At 50.0% G+C, this 21,802-nt stretch overlaps 5 protein-coding genes across 5 annotated transcripts; 2 read left to right on the forward strand and 3 right to left on the reverse strand.

The window, feature by feature from the left end:
- Nucleotides 1-62: 62 nt before the first annotated feature.
- Nucleotides 63-1,829, reverse strand: P884DRAFT_278473 (cytochrome P450; the record flags this gene model as incomplete). The annotated part of the gene is made up of 7 exons (XM_069443183.1): nucleotides 63-89; nucleotides 250-549; nucleotides 604-747; nucleotides 801-916; nucleotides 974-1,311; nucleotides 1,370-1,502; nucleotides 1,601-1,829. The coding sequence occupies 7 exons, from the start codon at nucleotides 1,827-1,829 to the stop codon at nucleotides 63-65; spliced, it is 1,287 nt and encodes a 428-aa protein (XP_069296565.1).
- Nucleotides 1,830-3,640: 1,811 nt separating this feature from the next.
- Nucleotides 3,641-4,271, forward strand: P884DRAFT_260932 (uncharacterized protein). Its single transcript, XM_069441508.1, has one exon. The coding sequence runs from the start codon at nucleotides 3,661-3,663 to the stop codon at nucleotides 4,240-4,242; it is 582 nt and encodes a 193-aa protein (XP_069296566.1). The 5' UTR covers nucleotides 3,641-3,660; the 3' UTR covers nucleotides 4,243-4,271.
- A 1,325-nt stretch (nucleotides 4,272-5,596) lies between these two features.
- P884DRAFT_203261 (uncharacterized protein) lies at nucleotides 5,597-7,245 on the reverse strand (the record flags this gene model as incomplete). Its single annotated transcript, XM_069438492.1, has 2 exons — nucleotides 5,597-6,859; nucleotides 6,913-7,245. 2 exons carry the CDS (start codon nucleotides 7,243-7,245, stop codon nucleotides 5,597-5,599), a joined length of 1,596 nt encoding a protein of 531 aa, XP_069296567.1.
- Nucleotides 7,246-7,585: 340 nt separating this feature from the next.
- Nucleotides 7,586-8,775, forward strand: P884DRAFT_330496 (NADH ubiquinone oxidoreductase subunit NDUFA12-domain-containing protein). Its single transcript, XM_069445691.1, has 7 exons — nucleotides 7,586-7,653; nucleotides 7,721-7,741; nucleotides 7,820-7,826; nucleotides 7,895-7,972; nucleotides 8,032-8,074; nucleotides 8,192-8,350; nucleotides 8,452-8,775. The coding sequence occupies exons 1-7, from the start codon at nucleotides 7,603-7,605 to the stop codon at nucleotides 8,498-8,500; spliced, it is 408 nt and encodes a 135-aa protein (XP_069296568.1). The 5' UTR covers nucleotides 7,586-7,602; the 3' UTR covers nucleotides 8,501-8,775.
- P884DRAFT_245527 (NAD(P) transhydrogenase beta subunit-domain-containing protein) lies at nucleotides 8,776-13,140 on the reverse strand. Its single transcript, XM_069440431.1, has 5 exons — nucleotides 12,658-13,140; nucleotides 11,430-12,599; nucleotides 9,397-11,373; nucleotides 9,178-9,252; nucleotides 8,776-9,106 (listed from the first exon to the last, which is right to left on the reverse strand). The coding sequence occupies exons 1-5, from the start codon at nucleotides 12,752-12,754 to the stop codon at nucleotides 9,072-9,074; spliced, it is 3,354 nt and encodes a 1,117-aa protein (XP_069296569.1). The 5' UTR covers nucleotides 12,755-13,140; the 3' UTR covers nucleotides 8,776-9,071.
- Between the last annotated feature and the right edge of the window lie 8,662 nt (nucleotides 13,141-21,802).

A 21,802-nucleotide genomic window follows, 5' to 3' on the forward strand; every position in this document is an offset into this window, starting at 1 on the left:
CCCGAGGCCAGCCAATTTCGAGAGTGGCAAGCATCGTAGCCAGCATGATGAGGAGGCTGTTCTCAGCTAGGTGCCTGCCGACGCAGATGCTGCACACGGTGGCGGGTCAGCTGTTGTCGGCGCCCTAACACTTTTTAAGGGGGCTACGCACCGTCTTCCGAACCCAAAATTTCCTACTGGGAACGGCTCATTATTTCCTCCCTGGTCCTTTGGAAGGTACCTCTCCGGCCAGAAGCGGAACGGTTCGACGTAGGCGGACTCGTCGTGGTTCATGGCCCAAACATTCGGGTATACGATGGTCCCCTTGGGAATGAGCATGCCGTTGTAGACATCACCTGCAACGCTGGCGTGGGGAATCCCAAGGGGAGAGAGCGGGTTCATTCGGTAGGTCTCCTGCAGGATAAGGTTGGTATATCTTAGTTTCGGGATGTCGTCCCAGTCTGGCAGCCTGTCGTGGCCGACAACACGGTCGACCTCCTCCTGTGCCTTGCGCTGGGCGTCAGGATTTTGCATCAAGTAGAGAACAAAGAGCATCAAAGTAGCCATTGTCTGCAGGAAGGTAAGCGCTCCGTTTGGATCTATTTTCGAATTCTTCCAACTTACAGTGTCATTTCCGGCGATGACGATTGTTGCTGCTGCTCCTTTGATGTCCTCCACATCAAATTCATTGGGTTGTTGGTTGATGGTATTGTCATTCCGGATTTGCATCTGAGTGTGGACAAAGGAGTTGTTGTTCGCACCCGAACTCTGAGAAGGCGGTCAGCCGATGTAATTATGTGAACTGTTGACGCGAGCCGTACCATTGTCTCCAACGACGCCTCGAAGGGAGCGCGCGTGAGCTTCTCAATTGCCGGCCGCCAGGTTCGAGCATAGCGTAATCGTTCCATGAAGGGAAGCCAGTCTGGCAGGTAGCGAGCTGTTACGCAGGATTAGAAACGGGTGTGGCCCCGCTCGGCTTAGCTCTAGTACTTACTCGCGGGAAGGCGGTCCATGATGGAACTAGCTGGAGCCCCCGATTTGCCAACCGCGGCGGCAGTGTCCTCAGCCATCTGGATCCAGGGGCTTTGGGGGCCCTCCACCTCGATTCCGTAGGCGATCTTGAGCACGATAGCCACCGAGAACCGTCTAACGGCTCTCAGCCAGTTTTCAGGGTCGTCAACCATGCCTTTACAGCAAGAGAGTGCTTCCCTCCTCTGCATCGCCATGTAGTTTCCGACCTTCGACTTGGTGAAAGGGGGTTGCAACACCCTCCGATGAAGCTGATATTTCGGGCCCCAACGAAGCCAGGTGAGGGTTGGGGACCAGCCCATTCTAGTCGCGGTTTAGTTTAGTGTGTGTTCGGGGTGCACGAGATTCAGGCGCAGCATACTCCTCAAACATGACGAAGCGGGGACGGTCCGCGTAACTCGCACCTCGCTTCTCAAGCAGCTCAGTTGCCGCCTCAAGGCTGTTTAGGACAATCCATTTTGTCCCAAAGGCGTGGAAGTAGAGGACGTCGGTTTCTGTTGAACAGAGTTCAGCAAACATGCATCAATCAATATTAGTCCTTGGGACAGAAGGGAAGGAGAGCCACAGCCAGCCTTGTTGTCATCGTACTTACTGTACTCTTTCGCCCACTTGGCGTACCGCTTGAAGGCGGCATCATCAGGAACAATCCGGTAATGACCAAGCAGGGGCTCGGAGGGTGGACTGGGAGGGAGTGGTGTGCTGCCCTTCTTGGATGGCCAGAGCATGCGGCCCAGGGCGAGGAAGACGATGGCAGCTAGCCCCAAGACGGTGGTAGTGATGGCTAGGTCGAATGTACCTAGCTGTGCAAGCTTGGTTATCATGGCGCCCGAGATCAGCAGACTCTAGCTGCCAGCACTGTGCGTGTGTGTGCGTGCCCGCGCAGAGGCACCGACAGCCGACTTTTGTTCAAGGCTGCAACGGATGATTTCTTGAGCGTTTGCTTCTTGATGATAGGTGCTTGGAAACCTGTATATAAGTACTCTCCCAAATGCAGATTATATCATGCAGGCGATGATCGATACGGGGAACGAGGATTCGGGCAGGGAACCGGAGATAACGAGGGCCAGGAGTTGCCTGGTGCGATTTGAGAGCGCTTAGTCGTGGCCGTTGCACCTTCCAACTTCTGGGTAATTAGATTTACGTTTTGTGTGTACATACGGTCCAGTCCCATCCTCACGCTGGAACGAAGGATCAGGATACCTGACCACGTGTTGGCCTCGAGGTGCAGAAGGTATGTAACCACGGAGCGCTGCGAGTTGCTGATTTGAGCGCCCATTCATGGGAGACGCCGACCTACTTGTAAGCTGCAGATCCCCGTAGTCCCTGCAGCTCTGATTGCCGCTTGCTGTCCGAGGCATCTCTTTGTGGGCAGACCATTCCCAAGCTCCCGGGGAGGTCCATGCGACCATCGGAAAGCTCCTTTGCTCATGCACGGGATCAAGTACATACATACGTAGTACATTATCCAACTCCGTGTAATTACAGCAGTCCTTTGTTTGGCGTCAAGGAAGGGAAAGTGAAACACTTACGCCTAAAGTGGAAAGACTGGATGTATGCACCCTAGGTATGTACACTACATACGGATATCTCGGTACGTAGAGATTAGAGGTAGACGGATGTGTAAGTATGTATATTTTACGCAAACTTTCCTGCTGTTTGTGGCCTGTGCTAATGCGAATTGGTGACAGATGTACATACATACAATACTCTTATTACGCGTCTGGTTCGATCGCAGCAAACGCACTAGCGCTGCCATGGTGTGCTGCCCGGTTCGGTGAGACGACCAAAGCAAGGCTGGGCAAGACCGCGCATGGAACGTTGGAGAATTTCCGGTTCGTCCCCCCGACGCATCACGAACTGATGTTTATCGGTATACTCTTGGACTTCGGCGTCCTTGGTGATTGCCGTTAACTAGACAGCGAGAACCGTGTCGCGATTACAGGCACTCAAGGGCTGTAAGATCATAAAATATTTGGCTCTCCAGAGTAGTTACTGCAAGAAGTTCAGGTGCCGTCAATTATCAAATGAGGTTACGCAAGAACTGGGCGAGAATTCGATGACGCCTGTCTGGTCTTGGCTTGTTTGCCATGGCACCCGACCCCCTGGGCCAAGGAAGCTCTGACGCTAGCGACCTTTTTTGGGGGGGATGAGCTGCCCCTGTCCGAGGGTGGACCTCCCCACGGTCAGGCATTGGGGGTTGCGCGACCCCAGAGCGCGTTTCTGGGCATCTTCATTTCTGCAGGCACCTCCCAATTTTCGACCTTGTTCATAATTGTTTCCTTCTCCAACAGCGAGCTCTTCCGTGAGGAGTTTGGTCCGCTCTTTATCTCCCACACAGCACACGACGCGGCATCCAATCCCTCGCACCGTTGTGCAAGCACCGGCCCATCCGCTCGTTCCCGGTCCTTCCTCTGCGCCCGTGCTGCACCATCGGTTGCCGTCGCAATGCCCACCCAGGGCCACCACCGCAAGCGGTCGTCCATCGACCGGGTCATTGATCTGCTGGCAGATCTCGAGGAGAACCAGATTGCCCTCCTTCTCGACGACTTGAACCACACCACCTCGAGCAATGTTCCTGTATCAGAAGCCATTCAGCTCTTCGAGCAACATGCGAGCAAATCCAGGAGGAAGTCCTGCCGCTCCCCGTCCCCAATGAGGACGCTGGAGGCCGAGCTCGAGCGACGTCACAGCAAGAGAGTCTCTTCAAGGATCTCGGCCGTGCCCGAACAACGGGCTCGGTCCAAGACACCGGCTTTCCAGCCGCCGCCATCGCCGTCGTCGCCGCCCACGCCGCCGGCAGTGTCCCCCGTCATTGACCGACCACCCTCCCCCCATCACCCATTGCCGACAATGCCTCCGCCTGGGTCAGCCGAAAGCCCCAAGACCTCCTCGGAGCCACCACCAGCGCCCCGGCCTCGTTCGTACAAGAGGATCAGCCGGCCCATGATCCTCTCCCCGACCGCCACAGCCGAACTTCATCAGCTGCTCCTTGCCTTCTTCAACGAGACACCAGTCTCGCCCGCTTCACCGTCCACCACCGCCACCCCATCGCCCACAACACCGCTCTTTGGCTTCTCGCATTCGCCGTTCACTGAGATCGAGTGCGAACCCAGCACTCCTGGCCTTGACCTACTCGAGCCTTCCCCGATACGGACCCCTAGTTTCTCGGGCGGACGAAGTCTCAAACCGATGCCCAGCATCGGCAGCATATTCGATGCTTTCAAATCGCAGTAGATCCTTTCTTTGTCATTCAGGTTTTTTTTGTAGCATTAGCAAGCGTTGACGGTGTACGATAGGGGGAGGTGGGGAGATCGGAAATGATATCCGAGCGGCCAAGCTCTTAATTGTATTAAGCATTCGACGCCGCGGCTTTCTCCAGCATTCTCGACGAAGTTTGTTTGCATCACGTCAGGCTCGCGTCTCTTCTTAGATAGCTAATTAGCTGTTCTCCTTTCAGAAGCTCATTCCGAGTCTGCTATTCAAATGCAAGATTCGTCGTGCCTCATTTGTGGTGTCAGCATCAAGAAAAGGGTCTCTCTTCTCGAAAGAATCATGCTCAGAATCATGCGCAATTTCGATACCTTTGAGCTAAAGATGGTGGTAGATGTTGAAAACAACCCAGGCCACATTCAGAGCGATGTCATAACTTTTTATAATACCGACCACATAAGCGTGGAGCCACGAAGCAGAATTTAGCCTATTGCCAGACAGCAATCGTCGACGCATCTAAATGCAGGAGGGCTGGGAGAAATGAGAGAATCTTGACCTTAATTAGAATCCTACACGGCCGATACTATAAGCAGATAACTATAAGAATAATAATTAATAATAGGGAGCATTGGAATCAACCCGGCGCGTCAGACATGGAGTCCACTCCATGCGCACGTAAGAAAAGCCGAAACAAGAAAGAAGAGTGTTGAACCAACGGAACCAAATCAAAAATATATTTCTCTCCGTTTCTGATCAAGACAAGCAAGTAGAGTCCGCCGCACAGAGGTACCTGTGGTCGTACAGAGGCAGAACCAGCCCTCTCTAGTAGGACGTTAGAGGAGAGAAACTCCCGCCCGGCGCTTCAAACATCATCAAAAAGGGAGCCGCGAAGGAGGGGGGCGGGGGGAGGCCATTCCGGGCCGCGTTCAACCAGCTGAATCACATGCATTCAATGTCCGGATCGGGATATCGAACACCTTCGTGAGGGCCAGTAATTACTGCTCGTACTGTTGGTGAAGTCAAGGAGGGCTTTGATGATCGCTCCCGTGTGCCCCTCAGAGACAGGATCGACGCTCGTGGCCAAGGCCCTTTGGATATATCTGAGCGTGCTATTGCCAATGCTATTGTTCGAGAGCTATTCAAAGAGGCTTGATAGACAAGGGGAATCCCTGGCCACACACGAGGAGCCGGCCCGTATTTATATCCAACTCATAACCGTACGGCGTAAGTTGACGAATCCATGGGTATAATCCTCTATGTTCATGGTGTTACAATATTTATACAATCCCCCCCTTTCCGATCGCCACTCCGGCTGTTTCGGTTGGGATACTCAGTCCGTGGCACTGTTGATGAAGGTTCCATACTGAACCTGTGGTGGTCAAAGTGCACCGCCCAGAAGCTGCACGATCGTCATGGCAATGCGGACCTTGATTCCCACCCGCCTGTCGGCCTTGGCAAAGTCATCCCTCGTGACAATGCTCGTATGCTCTTGCAGCCACCGTTGCTCCTCGCCAAGGCGCTTCTTCAGCCCCTCGTTCTCGGTAACAATCATGGCGTTGGCTTCCAGGTCGAGCGAGTAGCTCCGCTTCGTGTAGTTGGAGCTCCCGATCAGGCTGATGGATGGGTCCTTATTCCCAGGCAGGGTTACCCACAGTCCCTTGGCGTGGTAGGTCCAGCCACCTGGCTGACCGACGGTGCCCTTTCGCCATTCCCGAAGGACTGTCGAATCCTCACGCTGGTGCTGGTGGACGGCGCGGACGAATCGACGCGCAAGCAGAGTGTAGGCGTCGGGGAGAAGCCCGGATACACCTGGCGACTTGTAGAAGCCGTTGGCATATGGCGACGCGGTGATGACGGTGTTGTTATGGGACCGGGTGGAAAGCAACAACTGGGTAAGTGACGGCTCAGGGTTGAAGTAGCCTGCAGTGAATGTCCATGACGAGTCGGCGTATTGCGGCAGAGCCAGCGTTTTCAGCACGTGCGTAACCGCAGGGAGCTCGGTTGATGTGTCTGGCGACAGCAGCTGCGAGAATTGAGACAGCAGATACACCGAGGTGTCCCTCTTCTCCAACGGAGTGGCGTCGTGCGAAGTCAGGGGCGCCATCTTGGGCGAGATAAGTCCAGCCAAGAGAGAGGTCGACTCCTTGACGAACTGCTTAGGGTCTTGAAGGGGCGATGGGGCGGCGTTGTCTTCCGGCCATACCAATTCGAAGCCCGCCTGCGATTGGGATGGCTGGACCAGGAAACTCAGCGACGAGACGGCATCTTGAAGACTCGCGAAGTACTCGGTAACATCCTTGGAGGAGAATAGGTGGTAACGGTCTTGGCGGTTCGTGAAGTAGTCGCTGGATAAGTTCGCGCCCGAGAGGATTATCTCATCGTCGAAACCGTACAGCTTCATGTGCTGCAGACCCCAACCTTCATTGATCCGCTTCGGAACGTACCTCTTCCTCAGACCGGTGAGGTTCGGCGTGTGGTACATACGGATCTCTACTCGGTCGGGGCCGAACTCGGCGACTAGAGGGGCTAATAGCGACGCGCATGACGGACTCGGGGCTTCGCGGGTTCCCCGCAGGGCGTCGGTCAAGATGCTGAGCCGAAGTTCAGGCTTCGCGCGTAGGGCTTCTCGCAGGGTGGCGATCTGGGCAAGTCAGCCGCGTGTTGAAGCTGGTCGGGCCCATGGCGAACACAAACCAGCTCCTTCTCTGACTTGCCGATGTACAACGTCGACAGGAAGATGCGCCTCTCGGCACTGCGAATCTTGGCCTTGAGGGTCTCGTAGAACTCGGCCGGCGACTGCAGAACCTGGATCTGGGCGCCATTGATCCTGAACGAAGGAGCTATCCTGTCTAGCTCCCCGACGAACGGCGCCAGCATCCCCGTGCTTGACACTGGCGGAGACCCCGGCGTCGGCCCGGTTGCAGGCATCGAGAAGCGCCGACATTGTGGCCGTGCGAAGCGCAACAACGGCCGTGAAACCGGGGCCCTAAGTTTACCGGAGCATCGTGAAGCGCTCCTGGCCAGCATCGCCGCGGGGAACGGAAGCCGGGGGCGGGGGTAAGTGCGGTTGCCGAGAAACTGCTGAAGAAAGCGTCCTCGCGAATTTTAAAAGAGATTTGGACTTCGGCGCTTGAAACGCGCCGAGGGCAAACCGGACTTGGACTTTCCACCCCCAAAGTCGCATTGAACAAGGGGACAGGCGGGCCTTGGCGCCCAGGGTACCTGCGAGCTTGGTGATTGGGCCGGACTTTTCCGTGGAGCCACACACACACTGCGTCGGCCGCTCCCATCTTGGCCCTCAACGGCATCGACGCAAGAAGTGCTCCTCGAATTGAACCTCTCAGTTCTCCCGCGCCACTGGTCAATTGGCCCGCCGCAGCAACCATGTCGACCATCACAAGAACCCTGGGCAATCTGCGCAAGATTGGCCTGAAGGTTTGCATTTGCCACTTCTGACAGCCCACGAGAACCGTAACAGAACGCTGACCACGCGCGACCGCAGGAATACTGGCATCAACTCAACGTGAGCTCCCGTCCTCCCCCGCGCCGACCTCTCCGCCACGATTACCACGACTGACTCCCACCCGCTTCTCGACGACAGTACATCGGTACGACCGGGGCATGGAACGCGTGTGCTACGAGCCGGTGGACGGCGAACTGACGACGACGGCTACAGGCGACACCAAGGCCGGCACCTTGATTGGCACCGACAAGTTCGGCAACAAGTTCTACGAGAACAAGGACGAGCTGCCGCGTTCGTCACCCGACCATCAACTGATCATGCCGTAATTGACATGCTCACCGTTTAACCAGTCCGCACGAGATGGGTCGACTACGCCAAGCACGACTATGATGCGTACGTTTTGTCTCTTCACCCTGCCGCAGGCACAAACGCGCGCCCCCCGCCTTCGGCGCTCCTCCGACCGCGGTTCGTTTCCGGCGAGCAAGGAGCAGCTGGCTGACAAGATGGCAGTGGCCACATCGAGCCTCTGTGGCACGCCTGGATCTCGTACGCCATCGACACCCCGCCCAATCAGGACCCCATCAAGGCCACGGGCGACCGGCCCTGGAACCCCAAGGAACACGTTCCCAACCGGACTCTGAGCCGCGGCGCGTTCAAGACTTACAACACGTTCGTTCCCCCCCCCCCCCCCAAAGCAAGACTCATAATCCGCGAAAACGGGACCGACAGGGGTGATATGCTCAGGAAGAAAAAGGCTGACCCGGAAACAGGACCAAGCCCAAGATCCAGTCGTGGGAGCCTGTCGCTGCCCCTAGGTAAGCAGGGAGTGGAAGCGGGGCTGGAAGAGGGGGTGGGGGGGAAGGCAATGTATATACGGACTGTGAAGAGATCGATGTTCAGTTGCCGCACCTTGCGGCTCTGCGAGGCGTGAGGAAAACGGCATATCTCGTCTGACCGTCCATGGATGGGACAACTCCTTGTCTTTTGAGCCGAGGCGGCAAGAATTCTGACTCGGCGCTATGCCTAGTCTGACTCTGTGTCATGGTATGTCGTCAAATGGGGATGCAAACACGAGCTGTTGTTGAACACGTCTTGCCTGATTTCTCAAGGTAACCTCTCACGAAAATATCCAAATCATCGACTATGTCCAAAGGCCAGGAAAGCTGGAAATCATTCCCAACAAGAAGAAACAAGTGCCGCCAACAGGTAACATCTGAACGGAACAACCCACCAACACAGGAAAACGGGTTGTCGAGCCTTTTCTACTCTTGTGGGGTGCTTGAAAATGCCAGCAGACGCATCCTCCACCGCTCTTATCTAGCAACGAGATTCGACAAACAGAATGGGCACGTATATGTATGCTGGAACCATATATACTAGCCTGCCTCTTTCACTTGAGTCGAGCTTCGATGGCGGCTTTGATGGCTGCAGACAGGTCAAAATGTATCAGTGTCGTGTCCCTTCAAAAGAGATCCTAGCAAGCCTCTCAGACTTACCCTCGGTCGTCACCCTGGCATCTCCAAACAGCATCCTCGTGCCGGGCATGTAGAACATTGGGTTGGGCACGTCCGCTGCGCACACGTTAGCAAACAATTAACAAGCAAAACGCGAAGCTACTCGGCAAAAAAATAAAAAATAAAAAAATAAAAAAATAAAAAAATAAAAAAATAAAATAAAATGCCTGGCTCTTTTTGCTGTTTCTAGGAGATCCTTACCGTAACCGCTCGCCATCCCCCGCTTCATGACAACGACCTGCTTGCTCTTCCAAGCGTGCAGCACCGGCATGCCGGCGATCGGGCTGCCAGGCTCCAGGGCGATCGGGTTGACCGTGTCGTTGGCGCCAATGACCAGGGTGACGTCGGTATCGCCAAAGTCGTCATTGATCTCGTCCATCTCGAGCACGATGTCGTACGGCACGCTGGCCTCGGCCAGCAGCACGTTGCACTGGCCGGGCATGCGCCCGGCGACGGGGTGGATGGCGAAGCGGACGTTGACGCCCCTGGAGCGCAGCATGCGCGTGATGTCCGAGATGGCGTACTGCGCCTTGGCCACGGCCATGCCGTAGCCGACGACGATGATGACCGACTCGGCGTTGATCAGGGCCTCGGCCGTGTCCTCGACGTTGGTCTGCGTGATGGCGCCCTCGACCTTGTAGTCGCTCGCGGCCGGCGCCGAGATGCCGCCGAAGAGGACGTTGACGAGCGAGCGGTTCATGGCGACGCACATGATGTACGACAGGATGGAGCCCGACACGCCGATGAGCGCGCCCACCGTCGTGAGGAGCGGGTTGTCGAGCATGAACCCCTCGGCGACGAGGGCGAAGCCGCTGTAGGCGTTGAGCACGGTGATGACCACGGGCATGTCGGCGCCGCCGATGGCCGCGGTGGTGGTGTAGCCCTTGAGGAAGGACAGGGCCGTGTTGGCCGCGAGGGCGCCGGCGGCGATGAGCGGGGAGCCAGGGGCCGCGGTCAAAAAGGCGCCCATGGTCGCGACATTGGTCGCAAGCAGGCCAGAATTGATGGCGTGCCGACCAGGCAGCACCAGCGGCTTGGAAGACATCTTGCCGGCGAGTTTGAGGAAGGCGACGATGGAGCCGGTGAAGGTGATGCCGCCGATGAGGACGCCCAGGTAAGCAGTGACGAGATGGAGCGTGGACGCGTGCGCCAGGTCTGCCATCACACTCCCGATGCTGGTCAAGACGGCGGCAAGCCCGACAACGGAGTGCAAGGCCGCGACTGTTTGGGGGAGATCGGTGGGAGTGATGCGCTTGCCGATCAAGAGGCCGAGGATGCTGCCGATGGCGGCCAGACCGGCAAACTGCATCAAGACTTCGGGGGAGAAGCCAACCGCGAGGAGAGAGGCCAGGACGCCAGACCCAACGCCGAGCATGCCCAGCATGTTGCCCATGCGGGCGGTCGCCTGGGACGCCAGGCCAGAGATGGAGGCGATGCAGAGGACCGAGCTCACGAGATAACCAGCCTGAACAAGTCCGGCCGCGCCGGTCGAGGCAGCCGCCAGAAAGCCACCGCCAAACAGGACGCCCGGGATGGCGTACAGCCACGGGTACTCCGGAGGGTCGGTGGGGCGCCGGAACATGTCGAGCATGCGCTTCGTGATCACGAACCCGCCTGCGACATTGACGAAGGCTAAGAGGACCGAAGCGGCACCAAAGAGCTGGGGCACGGTCTCCGGAAGGTATCCTCCGCCCAGGATGAACAAGCCGCCGACGCCTACCATTCCAGATATGGCGTTGGTGACGCTCATGAGCGGGGAGTGCAGAGCCGGGACGACGCCCCAGACGACGCGGTAGCCGATGAGCGAGGCCAGGGCGAAGGTAAAGGCGTTGCTCATGAACAGCGGGCCGGTGAACTTGCCCAGGGCAAGAGCCGTGCCCATGCCGCCAGTCACCGCAGACACCTCACGGGCGGCCTTCTGGAACGGCGTCGGGGCGACGACTTCGGCCTCCCTTGCTGCAGCGGGGGCAGCAGCAGGAGCAGGTGGTGGGGTTGGGCGAGGTGCAGGCGGGAGGATCTCTCCGTTCCGGGTTACGATGGCACCACGGACGACCTCGTCGGCTAGGTCGATGCCAAACTCTTTCTCTTTGGGGGCCATGGACAAGAGAAACTTGGTGATATTGTTCGAGTAGAGAGTGGACGATTGCGTCGGCAGCCTCGAGGGAAGATCAGTGTAGCCTGGGAAGATAGATGTCAGACACGACAAGGAAGCGATGACGGCCGGACAGACTCACCGATAATCTTGACGTCCTTGTAGGTGATCAGCCGGCCTGGCTGGGTCAGTTCACAATTGCCGCCCGCTTCGGCCGCGAGATCCACGACGACCGATCCGGGCTTCATGTTCTCGAGCATAGCCTTGGTGATCAGCTTCGGCGCCGGCCTTCCGGGAATGAGGGCGGTGGTGATGATGATGTCGACGTCCTTTGCTTGCTCGGTGAAGAGTCTCATCTCGGCCTCGATGAATTCCTTGGACATCTCCTTGGCATAGCCACCGGCACCGGACCCTTCCTCCTGTATGTCGACCTCGATGAACTCGGCGCCGAGGGACTGGACCTGTTCGCGGGCAGCGGATCGGGTGTCGAAACCACGCACGATCGCACCGAGCCTCCTGGCAGTAGCGATCGCACTGAGCCCGGCGACGCCAGCGCCGATGACCAGGACCTTTCCAGGCGGGATCTTGCCGGCGGCCGTAACCTGGCCCGTGAGGAAGCGACCAAAATTGTTGGACGCCTCGAGCACGGCTTTGTAGCCAGCAATGTTGGCCATGCTGCTCAGCGCGTCAAACACCTGGGCGCGGGAGATGCGCGGAATCATGTCCATGGCAAACACGGTGGCCTTTCGAGCAGCAAGCTTCTCCACCAGTGCTTTGTTCTGCAGCGGCTGGAGGAAGCTGATAATGGTCTGCCCCTCCTTGGCGGCGTCGGCCTCGGCGGTGCTGGGCCCTCGCACCTTGAGCACAATGTCTGCTTCTCTCCAGACGGCAGAGGCCTCGTCGACCAGGGTAGCTCCAGCGGCGGCATAGGCGTCGTCGGGGAAGTCGGCCTGAGCACCGGCGCCTCTCTCGACAAGCACCTTCGCAAACCCCTTCTTGAGAAGTAAAGCGACATTTTGTGGCGTCACTGCCACCCGGCGTTCATTCGGGTACGTCTCCCTGGGAACGCCGACGGAGAGCTTGGCATAAGGAGTTGTCACGATCTTCGTCTCGGTCGAGTAAGCTGCCAGTCCGCGCTGAGACGGCTGGGCTGGGATCGTGGACAAAACCGAAGCATGGCGGACGACTTGCAGAGCCTGTATCTTTGGAACGGTGAGCGCCAGGCCGGCATTCTTCGGCTGCTCCTTTCGGCGCGTGGCGTGCCATGCTCTCTGGCACCCAACAATGGCGGCCAGGGGAAGAGGACCGGGAACTGTACGTAGGATTAGGACTCCAGGTCACTGGTTGGGCCCAGGCGCGGGATTGCTCACCAAAACGAGCAGCCGTCTGGAGAGGGACACGTCTGGAAACTCTGGACAGGTTGCGAGTGTTGTTGGCCGCGAGGGGCCAAAGCAGGGACTGAGACATCGTGGCTACCCGCGAGCGCCTACGCGGTCGAGGCAAACCGATGATGGTTACACAGTCATGGGTTCACATGCGTGGACGAGTTGACAACCAACGATGCCGACAGGGCCGTTGATCTGGAAAATTCTCCTAGGAAAACAGAATGGAAACCGATGTAATTGAGAACTGCTGAGGTTCTTTCTGTTGTCACGGCTCCTGTGCACGCGACATCAGTACCTTGGCTTGCAGAGGTCGGACATTATTAGGCCGTGCCACCTGCGAAAGATTGTGGGGCAACGTCAAATGTTGAAATAAATAGGAAATGTCACGGGAATAAGTGTTTGTAAAGGAAGAAAATAATTAAAAGCACGCGTCTGGATGAGAGGGGGGGAGAAAGATGTAGTACGAAGCTGTTTGTGTTTTGATCGGCTGTCGTCAGCGTCGGGGTCGGGGCGAAACTGACCTTGCTTGATAAGATTCACATTCGAAACCCCTCCCTTCCCGTGCCGTGCGGGGTTTCGTCTCAACCCATGACCAGGCGGTTACGATAAGCTTCGGGGCTAAAAGAGCGGCGGAAGAGGTGCCTTTCACACGGTTGAACGAGGGGTTGGTCAGTGACTGAACAGGTGATGGGAGCGCTGTCGCGTGGGGTTCTTCTAGCTCGAACCCGGCAAATTGCGGGTCAAAATGCGGGGGTGGGGCATTGGTGGAGTTCGGGATTTCTCCAACTGCTTGCCGCCAGTGCTACTGACCTGGTTTGCAGTGGCTCCATCCTAACCAACACTAAGACGACGCCGTGGTGTGACCACGGGTTCATTGAATGTTGGGCGATACGGATTTCGCTACGGAGTAGTGTACAGATTACAGTACATGCCATACTGTGACATGCTCTTGCACAATATAGTAAACATTCACCGTACACGGTTTGCGCATGGATTCCGCACACGTCTGGCGATGCCGACGCTCCCACGGTGGTTAACTTGTAAAAATGTATGTAACGTTAATCTGTAGGGTTAGAGTACATACGGATGCTGCCACCTCAGTCTACTCCGTGTATGCCACGAGGCCAAAAAAGGATACTCTTGACAAATACCGTCTGTACTCTGTAGTGTGCGAATTACTCTGTAAAACCGAGCGAGGATCAACAAGAGTCGCTTTCCCAAGTACACAAGCAGCGCCCGGCTCAGAAAACACGTGGCTTCTCACGCACAGAATGCTTAGCTCAGAACTCTCCGACTCTTTCCAGACAGGCAACGAACTAGATTCATTTTTCTGTTTCTTTCTTGTGTTCGCAAAAGCACAACGCTAAATTCAAGTCGCAGATTTGACTAGGAAGTTATACGCAGCATGGGGATTTGGATCACTGAAACCTAGGTGTCACTGGGCTCAACCTACCGGCTTGGTTGCAGCGTGATGATTTGCCGGCATCTGCTAGTGTTGTCCGTCGCTAAACCGCTAGCTATAAACCATGCCCGCAATACTACTAGTAGATGCGCGGCAGATGCGAACGAAGGGTGATACGCCACTACTATCCCGAGCGGCGGCCATTGCCCAAAACCAATCATAATTAGACCTCGATAAAACCTCGAAGTGCCTATTTACAGAAGAGTCGAGGAAAACAGGATAGAAGCAACTTTCTTAGAAAAAGAAAGAAAAAAAAATAAAAGAAAAAGGAACAACCAAAATGCTTTTCAGAAGAAACAATCTCTAATTAACTACCGTTTAAGTAACGACGCTATTACAGTATACAGCTATCAGTAGGTCAGATCCGACAGACCCACCAACAGGGATGATAAGCCAGGGGTCATAGATATATATTTAGACAGCATCCCCAAGTGCCTCTAGCACTTAGAAGAATCAACGCATCTTATTACCACTTCTACAGACCGTACCAGTTAGTCCAGGAGTGCCGCCTACGGCGCGTATACCGCTATAGTGTCGTATCTTATAGCTAGTCCGAGCTATAGTCATTTATAGCCATTAAGCTATAGCAAATGGTACCTACTACCGGTTCGAATCTACGATCTTCGTTACCATTCGCGTTCGAACGCTGTAGGAGACCATTTGCCTAAGTCAAGCGACTATGCCCCTCTGCTCCGAGTAGACGCCTAAACGGTTAAAAACGACGGTAACAATAACACTGTCAAGAACCAATAAACGAGTCTAAACTATGGCAAGTACGTTAGACCTATCGCTTTATCGTCAGGAACGTCTACTAGTATTAGGTTTAGAAGCTCTCTCTAATAGACCTCCGACTCCTTAAGCTAGTAGTATCTCTTGAGGAGGCCGATAACTACTCTACTTATACCTAGGACTTTTATAACCATCCGATAGACGAGGATTACCTAGAATCCTAGACTCTTAATGACTATACCTTAAGAGGGCTCGTTAGGCACTTTGTAAGACTCCTTCCCTAGCTCTTAAACGAAGCTCTTATTCTATTATTACTACCTGTAGTAAGAACTACACTAGAAGCACGAGTTTAGGAGGAAAGCTAATATAGGGGACCTTTAGAGACCCTAAAAACGCTAAGTCTTGAAGACCTAGTTTAATAATTTGCTATACTACTAGAAACTACCCTATGAAGGATAACTCTATCCGTTAGCCTACCGGATCTACTAGAGACCCCGAGGCCCGAGCTAAGCCTAGTAGGTCTAAGTAGATAGGGTAACTAGATACTAAGTAGACCTAGTAGAGCCGCTTAAATTGTAATTATAACTAATATACTAAGGGAACTTCTAGAAAGGGAAGAACCCTAGTAAGGGCCTTTATAAAACCCCTAGTTAATAGTCTAACTAATAGAAGGATTGCTAAGGATAATGCTAATATTGGTAGGGGATACCTTTATAAGGGGACCTATACCCCTCTTACTACTAGACCTAATAGAGGAAACGATTATAAGACTATTTTAGAGGGTAATAGTCAGACTTCTTTAGAATGCTATAACTAACTAAGTAGATATTAGTTCCCTTTAGCTATAATTAGTATATATAGCCCTATAATTAATAATAGACTAAGCCTAGAAGATTATTAATATTAGCCTACTTTGGCTAGATACTAACCAAAAGATTATAAATGGCTAGCTGATCTTCTATTATAAGAAGATCTATTACTATACTAATATTAATCTCTAGATTAAATATATCTATAATATGGTTAGAGGAAATATTTCTAAGGAACTTCTCCTATAAAATGACCTATAGGTATTATTCTATAGGTTAGCCTTATAATAGTATAAGTAATAACTATTACTAACTAAGAAGGAGACCCTATATCTAAGTATAGAGATATAGCTTTAAAGGATTAAGGAACGATTTAGTATCTAGTTTAACTAAGTAGGTTAATAGCTAGTTTAGAATAGTTATACTAAAGATAACCTAGCCTTAGGTAAATCTATCTATAAATTTGCTATAGACCTCTTCTATTATGCCTAAGTCTAGGGAGATAAGACGAATTATTAGCTCTTAATCAGACTCTAGTTAGCGATAACTCCCTTACTCTATAAGCTCTACCCTAAACTATATAAGATGGATACTATTAACTAATACCTCCTCTATACCTCTAAAAAATAGGAAGCCCTCTTAGAGGAATTTAGAGCCGAAAAGAGGTTAAAAAAGGTAGTTATATTTAATGTTAATGATACCTTAGACAGGACTAGCAGTAATAATAGTAATAATACTAATAAGGAATAAGCTAATTAGTTATATACTAACCCCTAAAAGGGTAATTAAGGCTAGTAATACTAGACTAACTATTATAGGAGAAGGGAGGAATAGAAATATAGGTATCTCCTATAAGAGGAGCGATTCCGAAGCTATAACTAGGAGTCTTAACCAAAGGAGCGTAACGACTAAGTTAGAAATAGCCGCCTATAGGGTACTAGAGCCTAGGAAAAGGGTAGATATAGCGAATAGAATCCCTGCTTTAGACGGTTTTACTACTATAGCTAGAAGCGTGTTAATAAGGATAGTACCTACTACTATTATAATACCGTAGTAATATCTAGTAAGGATAAGAAAGCCGAAGCTAAATATAAGGAGCTTAAAGCCGCTAGCTATCTCCTAATTAGCGACTATAAAGCTGAGATTAATAGAGATAGTAATAATAAAGAGGTATACTTCCTTAGTATCGCTAAGAAAGACTATATCTAGGAAGACGGTAATATCTATAGGCTTTGTAAACAGTTATTTGTAAGCTAAGGAGCATTATACCGCTACCTATATTAGGATTATAGAAAGAAACTATACCTACCTAAACTGCTAAAGGAGGACCTTCCCTAGGTAGAGCGGGACTTTATAGAAGGAGCGGCTACACCGTCAGAATTAACCGAGGAACTACAATAATAGGAAACCGCTCTCCTCTCCTTCGAACCTAGCTAAGTAGTAGAAGCTAACCCGAGTATAGAAATACCCTTCTACCGGCTAAAGAAGACGTCTTACCTATATATTCCGGTTTAAGCCAACCTAAGAGACTAGACTACAGATATCTGTTTCGATATAGGTAGTTTAACTAACCTAGTCGATCGGATATAGATTTCCTAATAGGCAAAGAACCCCTAATAGATCAAGGGCAAGTCCTATACTTTTAAAGGAGTTAATTTAAGGACTACGATTAGCGAGTAGGTCGAGTTTGACTTCTATATCCTAGGAGAGGCCTAGAACACGCCAATTGACAGATATATCTATATTACGGCCGATGTTATCGATAAACTTGCTCTAAAGATGCTACTAGGCACCGACTTTATAACCGCTTATAGTATTAAGATTGACTTTGTCAAGGGCATCTATACCTTTAGATCATTAGCTAATATAAAGGTCTATAGGGATATCGTAAAAAAGAACTCTAAGCCTATCTCTTAGAAAGTTACTACCGCCTAGTATACCATCGTACCTATATACTCTATCTAGCTGCTTAAGATATACTTTATTCTATTACCTAATAACCTCCTAGAGAACAAGTACTTCTACTTTACCACCAGCCAAGAAGGAATCTAGGACGCTATAGTTACCTAGCGTACCCTAAGGGTAGTAATCGTCCGAAATAACACTAATGCCCCTATAATTATCCGAAAAGGGGATAAGGTTAGCTATCTGTCAGAATACTCGGGAGAGGACACCGTAATATAGATCGGTATAACAGATATAGAAGATATATAGGCCGAGGTTTAAGACAGAATCACCGAGCAAGAGTTAAAAAGAAGGTTAGAAGAAGCCTAGTATATATACTACTAGGAAAAGGCCGATGGCGACTAGGAACTTCTACTAAACGCGACGAGTTTTTATACCCTGTCATATAGTATCGAGAAACCTAATAACATTCCGGCTATTAAAAGCAAGGATGGCGTTAGTATAGCTAATATAAATCTCGAATTTACACTTAAGGTAAAGGAACTTCTAGATAAATATGACCTATACTAGGATAGGGGAATCGTACCGATACTAGAATATTAGAAGATACGAATCAATCTAGTTAATGGATGGCAAAAGTAAGTCTATATGGTTAGACTATACCTAATAGGGCTTAAAGACCGTAAAGCCCTTGACAAGCATTATAACTAACTCTAGGTATCTAGGAGATTTACTTTTATAGATAAACCTACCCTAATTATATACCTAGCCTTTATTATATAGAGGAAAGTTTCTAAAAAGCCTAGGGTAGAGGTCAAGAAAAGCTAAAGTATGGTTAACCTACGACTATTAAATGTAATCACGGTCCTAGATATTTATCCCCTGCCTAACTAGGATGACATTATAGCCGCTATAGTCGGTAATAAGTTCTTTACGGCCTTAGATGCTTTAGGATTTTTCTACTAGCTCCCTATAGCTAAGGAGTATAATAACTATATAGTCATTATAAGCTATTATAGCCTAGAAAAATTAAACGTAGTACTTATAGGTTTTAAGAATATACTAGCCTTTATATAACGCTATATAGATAGACTTTTCCTAAAACACCGCTATTTTATTAAGGTATATATTAACGATATTATTATCTTTAGTAAAACCGAGGAAGAATACCTTAAATACCTATATACCGTTTACGAAATCCTTGACAAGGCCTATATATACATTGGCGTACCTAAATCATTTATAGGCTACCTAGCCGTAAGGCTCCTTAGGTATATCGTAAATGGCAAAGGCATTGCCAAAACCGACGACCGCATCGCCACCTTTAAGAAGCTAAAGTTCCCGGATATACTTGATAGTCTAGAGTACTACCTCGGAATGGCCGGTTAGCTAAGGAAGGGTATTCTATGGTTTGATATAAAAGTAAGGCCACTTTAGGCACGAAAGATGGCTCTAATGGCCGTAGCATGGAAAGAAGGAAAGCTTGAGCCTAGGAAAGCTAAAAGAGCCCGGAAAGCGGTTACTTCTGCTATTAAATTCACCCTGACTAAGGAAGAACTTGAATCCTTCAGGTTACTTTAGGAGCACTTGTATAACTAGGAGTTCCTCTATTACTACCACCCGGAAAAACCGCTATTCCTTAAGCTAGATGCCTGCTGTGACGGCTATGGCGTTATCGCTTTCTAGCTTAAGGGCGACTAGGATAGTGAGAAAATCCCTGGTAGGGATATTCCTTTAAGCGAAGTGTAGCCTATCCTATTTATATTAAGAGTGACCATTAACGTGGAAAAGCGCTATAGATCTATAGAGGTAGAAATTGCTATACTTGTCTAGGTGATTAGGAAACTTCGGAAGATAGTATAGTTAAATAGACACCCGGTTAATATCCTTACTAACTATGCCCTAACGAAAGGGATAGTAAAGTATATATCCCTAATTACGATAGATCTAGCTAAGGCTAACCTAAAACTGGTAAACGTAGCTAATTATCTATTAGGATTTAACCTTAATATCTTCTATATCCCTAGGACGCTAAATATAGTATCTGATATACTATTAAGGTTGCCTATCTAGGAGTAGGATAATCCGAAGGTTAAGAACAGCCTAGTAGACAAGCTTAGAGATATCTAGAGCGATTACTAGGATACCGATGCCTTTATAGCAGATATAACTGTTACGGAACCGGTGCTTAGCGATGAATTTAGGGCTAGAATCATCGCTAGCTATCCTAAGGACTGGAAATACGGACCTATCTACCAAGCCCTCCGCGAAAATAAGAAAGACTTGGTCAGAAATGACCGTACTAGAGCTAGAAAATATAAACGGCCAAAACTGCCTATAGGACCGTTCGAACTTTCGAACGGACTGCTTTTCTATATAGATTTTGATAGCACTAGAAGACTTTGTTTGCCGGAAAACTATGTTAACCAAGTCCTTTAGATAGTTTATAATAATATATACTATTTCGGTAAAAATAAGATGATAAATAAGCTTATAGCTATTTATTTCTATAGGAAGGCCTAGAAGGTTTTAAAGTTCGTACGGTATTATAAGGTATATTAGGCAAACTTAACTAACTATAACCTACTACTAGGGGAACTCTAGCCTATTTGTACCTAGCTAATACCATTCTATATAATAGCTATAGACTTTATTACCGACTTGCTATTAGCGCTAATAACCGGCACCCTCTAGTCACTCGAAGGCTATACCCTAGTAGATATACTCTATACCGTGACGTACAAGTTTAGTAAGAAGAAGCTTCTTGTAGCCGGCCACCGGACGTATACGGCTAAAGAATAGGTAACGGTTCTTCTAAGGACCTAGATGTTTACCGACTAGGGAATATTAGCCTAAATCATTAGTGATTATAACCCTAAATTTATATCTAACCTATAGAAGGAAATCTTCTTACTACTAGGAACTAAGCTACTGTTTTCTACGGCCTACTATCCTTAGACTGATAGGTAGTCCGAACGGACGAACCAGACCGTAGAAATCGCCTTACGGATAAACTTTGTAGTAAATTCTAACCGCTTATAGGTTGAAATCCTACCGGCCTTGTAGTATTATCTTAATAACACTCTAGTCACTAGTATTAGGAGGTCCCTAAATAAACTAATATATAGGTTTAAACTATACTTGGTACTAGATATCCTAAGTAAGAAAACCGCTAGAACTAGCGGGCGTAAGGCCTTAGAAATCCTATATAAGTAATACTAGGCCGAAGCTAGTGAAATGATTAATTAGGCTATAGCACTAGCTAAACTACGGTATAACTAGAGATATATACCTACCGAATTCGAAGTTAGGAACACCGTTTGGCTATAGCTATATAAGGGATACTATTTGCCTAGCAAACCTAATAGGAAATGGTTAGCCTAGAGAGTAGGACCATTTAAAATCAAGCGAAGGGTAGGAAAACTAGCTTATAAGCTAGATTTTCCCAAATCCTAGAAGGTCTATCCGGTCGTATCTGTCGCCTAACTCTACTACGTTAAATAAGGTCCCGATCCGTTTAAAAGAACCGCACCACTACTATAGCTAATTCTAGTTAATAGTAAGGAATACTAGCAGATCGAGAAGATTGTTAACTACTATATATATGGAAAGAAGCGCCCGAGGGTTAAATACCTTGTTCGCTGGCTTGGATTTGACGTAAAGGACGATTAGTGGCTTCCCTAGAGTGAACTAGAGGCCACTTCTAGCGAATTGATCCAGGAATATATGAATCGCCGTCAGATTTAACCGCCACCTAGAAAGAAACGAGGCTGACCCCCGAAGTAGAAGACTTCTAGCTAGACCTAGGGTATCGTGCCTGGCTAGGAAGAAGCTAAATAATACCTAGAGATACGTACCTTTAACAGGCTACCCTAAATCTGTTTTAACACCAGAAAACCTATTACCATTCCTTATACCGTTATCTTTATTACTACTTTCATTCTAAACTCTACTATTTACTATATATAGGCTACTTTAAACCGCGTATTTAGCTTAGTTAGCCACCGAATAACCCGATTATTTAGTGAATAGGGCTAAATAGCCTACCTATTTAGTATAGTAGGGCTAAATACCAATAGCTCAAGCCTTCTTTCATCCTATCTTTAAAAGCCCTGCCTAAAAACTATAAAAACCCCTAGATTTCCTACTATTTTCTAGTTTTTTAAACCTCTTCAATTTTCTATAATTTCTTTAATAACTACCTTCTTTTCCAATCTTTAAACTC

This window comes from Thermothelomyces heterothallicus (assembly GCF_042370625.1).
Source record: "Thermothelomyces heterothallicus CBS 202.75 unplaced genomic scaffold P884_scaffold_15, whole genome shotgun sequence".
Classification (NCBI taxonomy): Eukaryota; Fungi; Ascomycota; class Sordariomycetes; order Sordariales; family Chaetomiaceae; genus Thermothelomyces; species Thermothelomyces heterothallicus.

Coding starts and splice junctions, on each gene's coding strand:
- P884DRAFT_260932 (XM_069441508.1), top strand. CDS start 3,661: ATGAGGACGCTGGAGGCCGAGCTCGAGCGACGTCACAGCAAGAGAGTC.
- P884DRAFT_245527 (XM_069440431.1), bottom strand. CDS start 12,754: ATGTCTCAGTCCCTGCTTTGGCCCCTCGCGGCCAACAACACTCGCAAC. Junction 11,374..11,429: donor CAAGGACGTCAAGATTATCG/GTGAGTCTGTCC, acceptor CTATCTTCCCAG/GCTACACTGATCTTCCCTCG. Junction 9,107..9,177: donor TGCCAGGGTGACGACCGAGG/GTAAGTCTGAGA, acceptor ACCTGTCTGCAG/CCATCAAAGCCGCCATCGAA.
- P884DRAFT_330496 (XM_069445691.1), top strand. CDS start 7,603: ATGTCGACCATCACAAGAACCCTGGGCAATCTGCGCAAGATTGGCCTG. Junction 7,654..7,720: donor TGCGCAAGATTGGCCTGAAG/GTTTGCATTTGC, acceptor GCGCGACCGCAG/GAATACTGGCATCAACTCAA. Junction 8,075..8,191: donor GCCAAGCACGACTATGATGC/GTACGTTTTGTC, acceptor ACAAGATGGCAG/TGGCCACATCGAGCCTCTGT.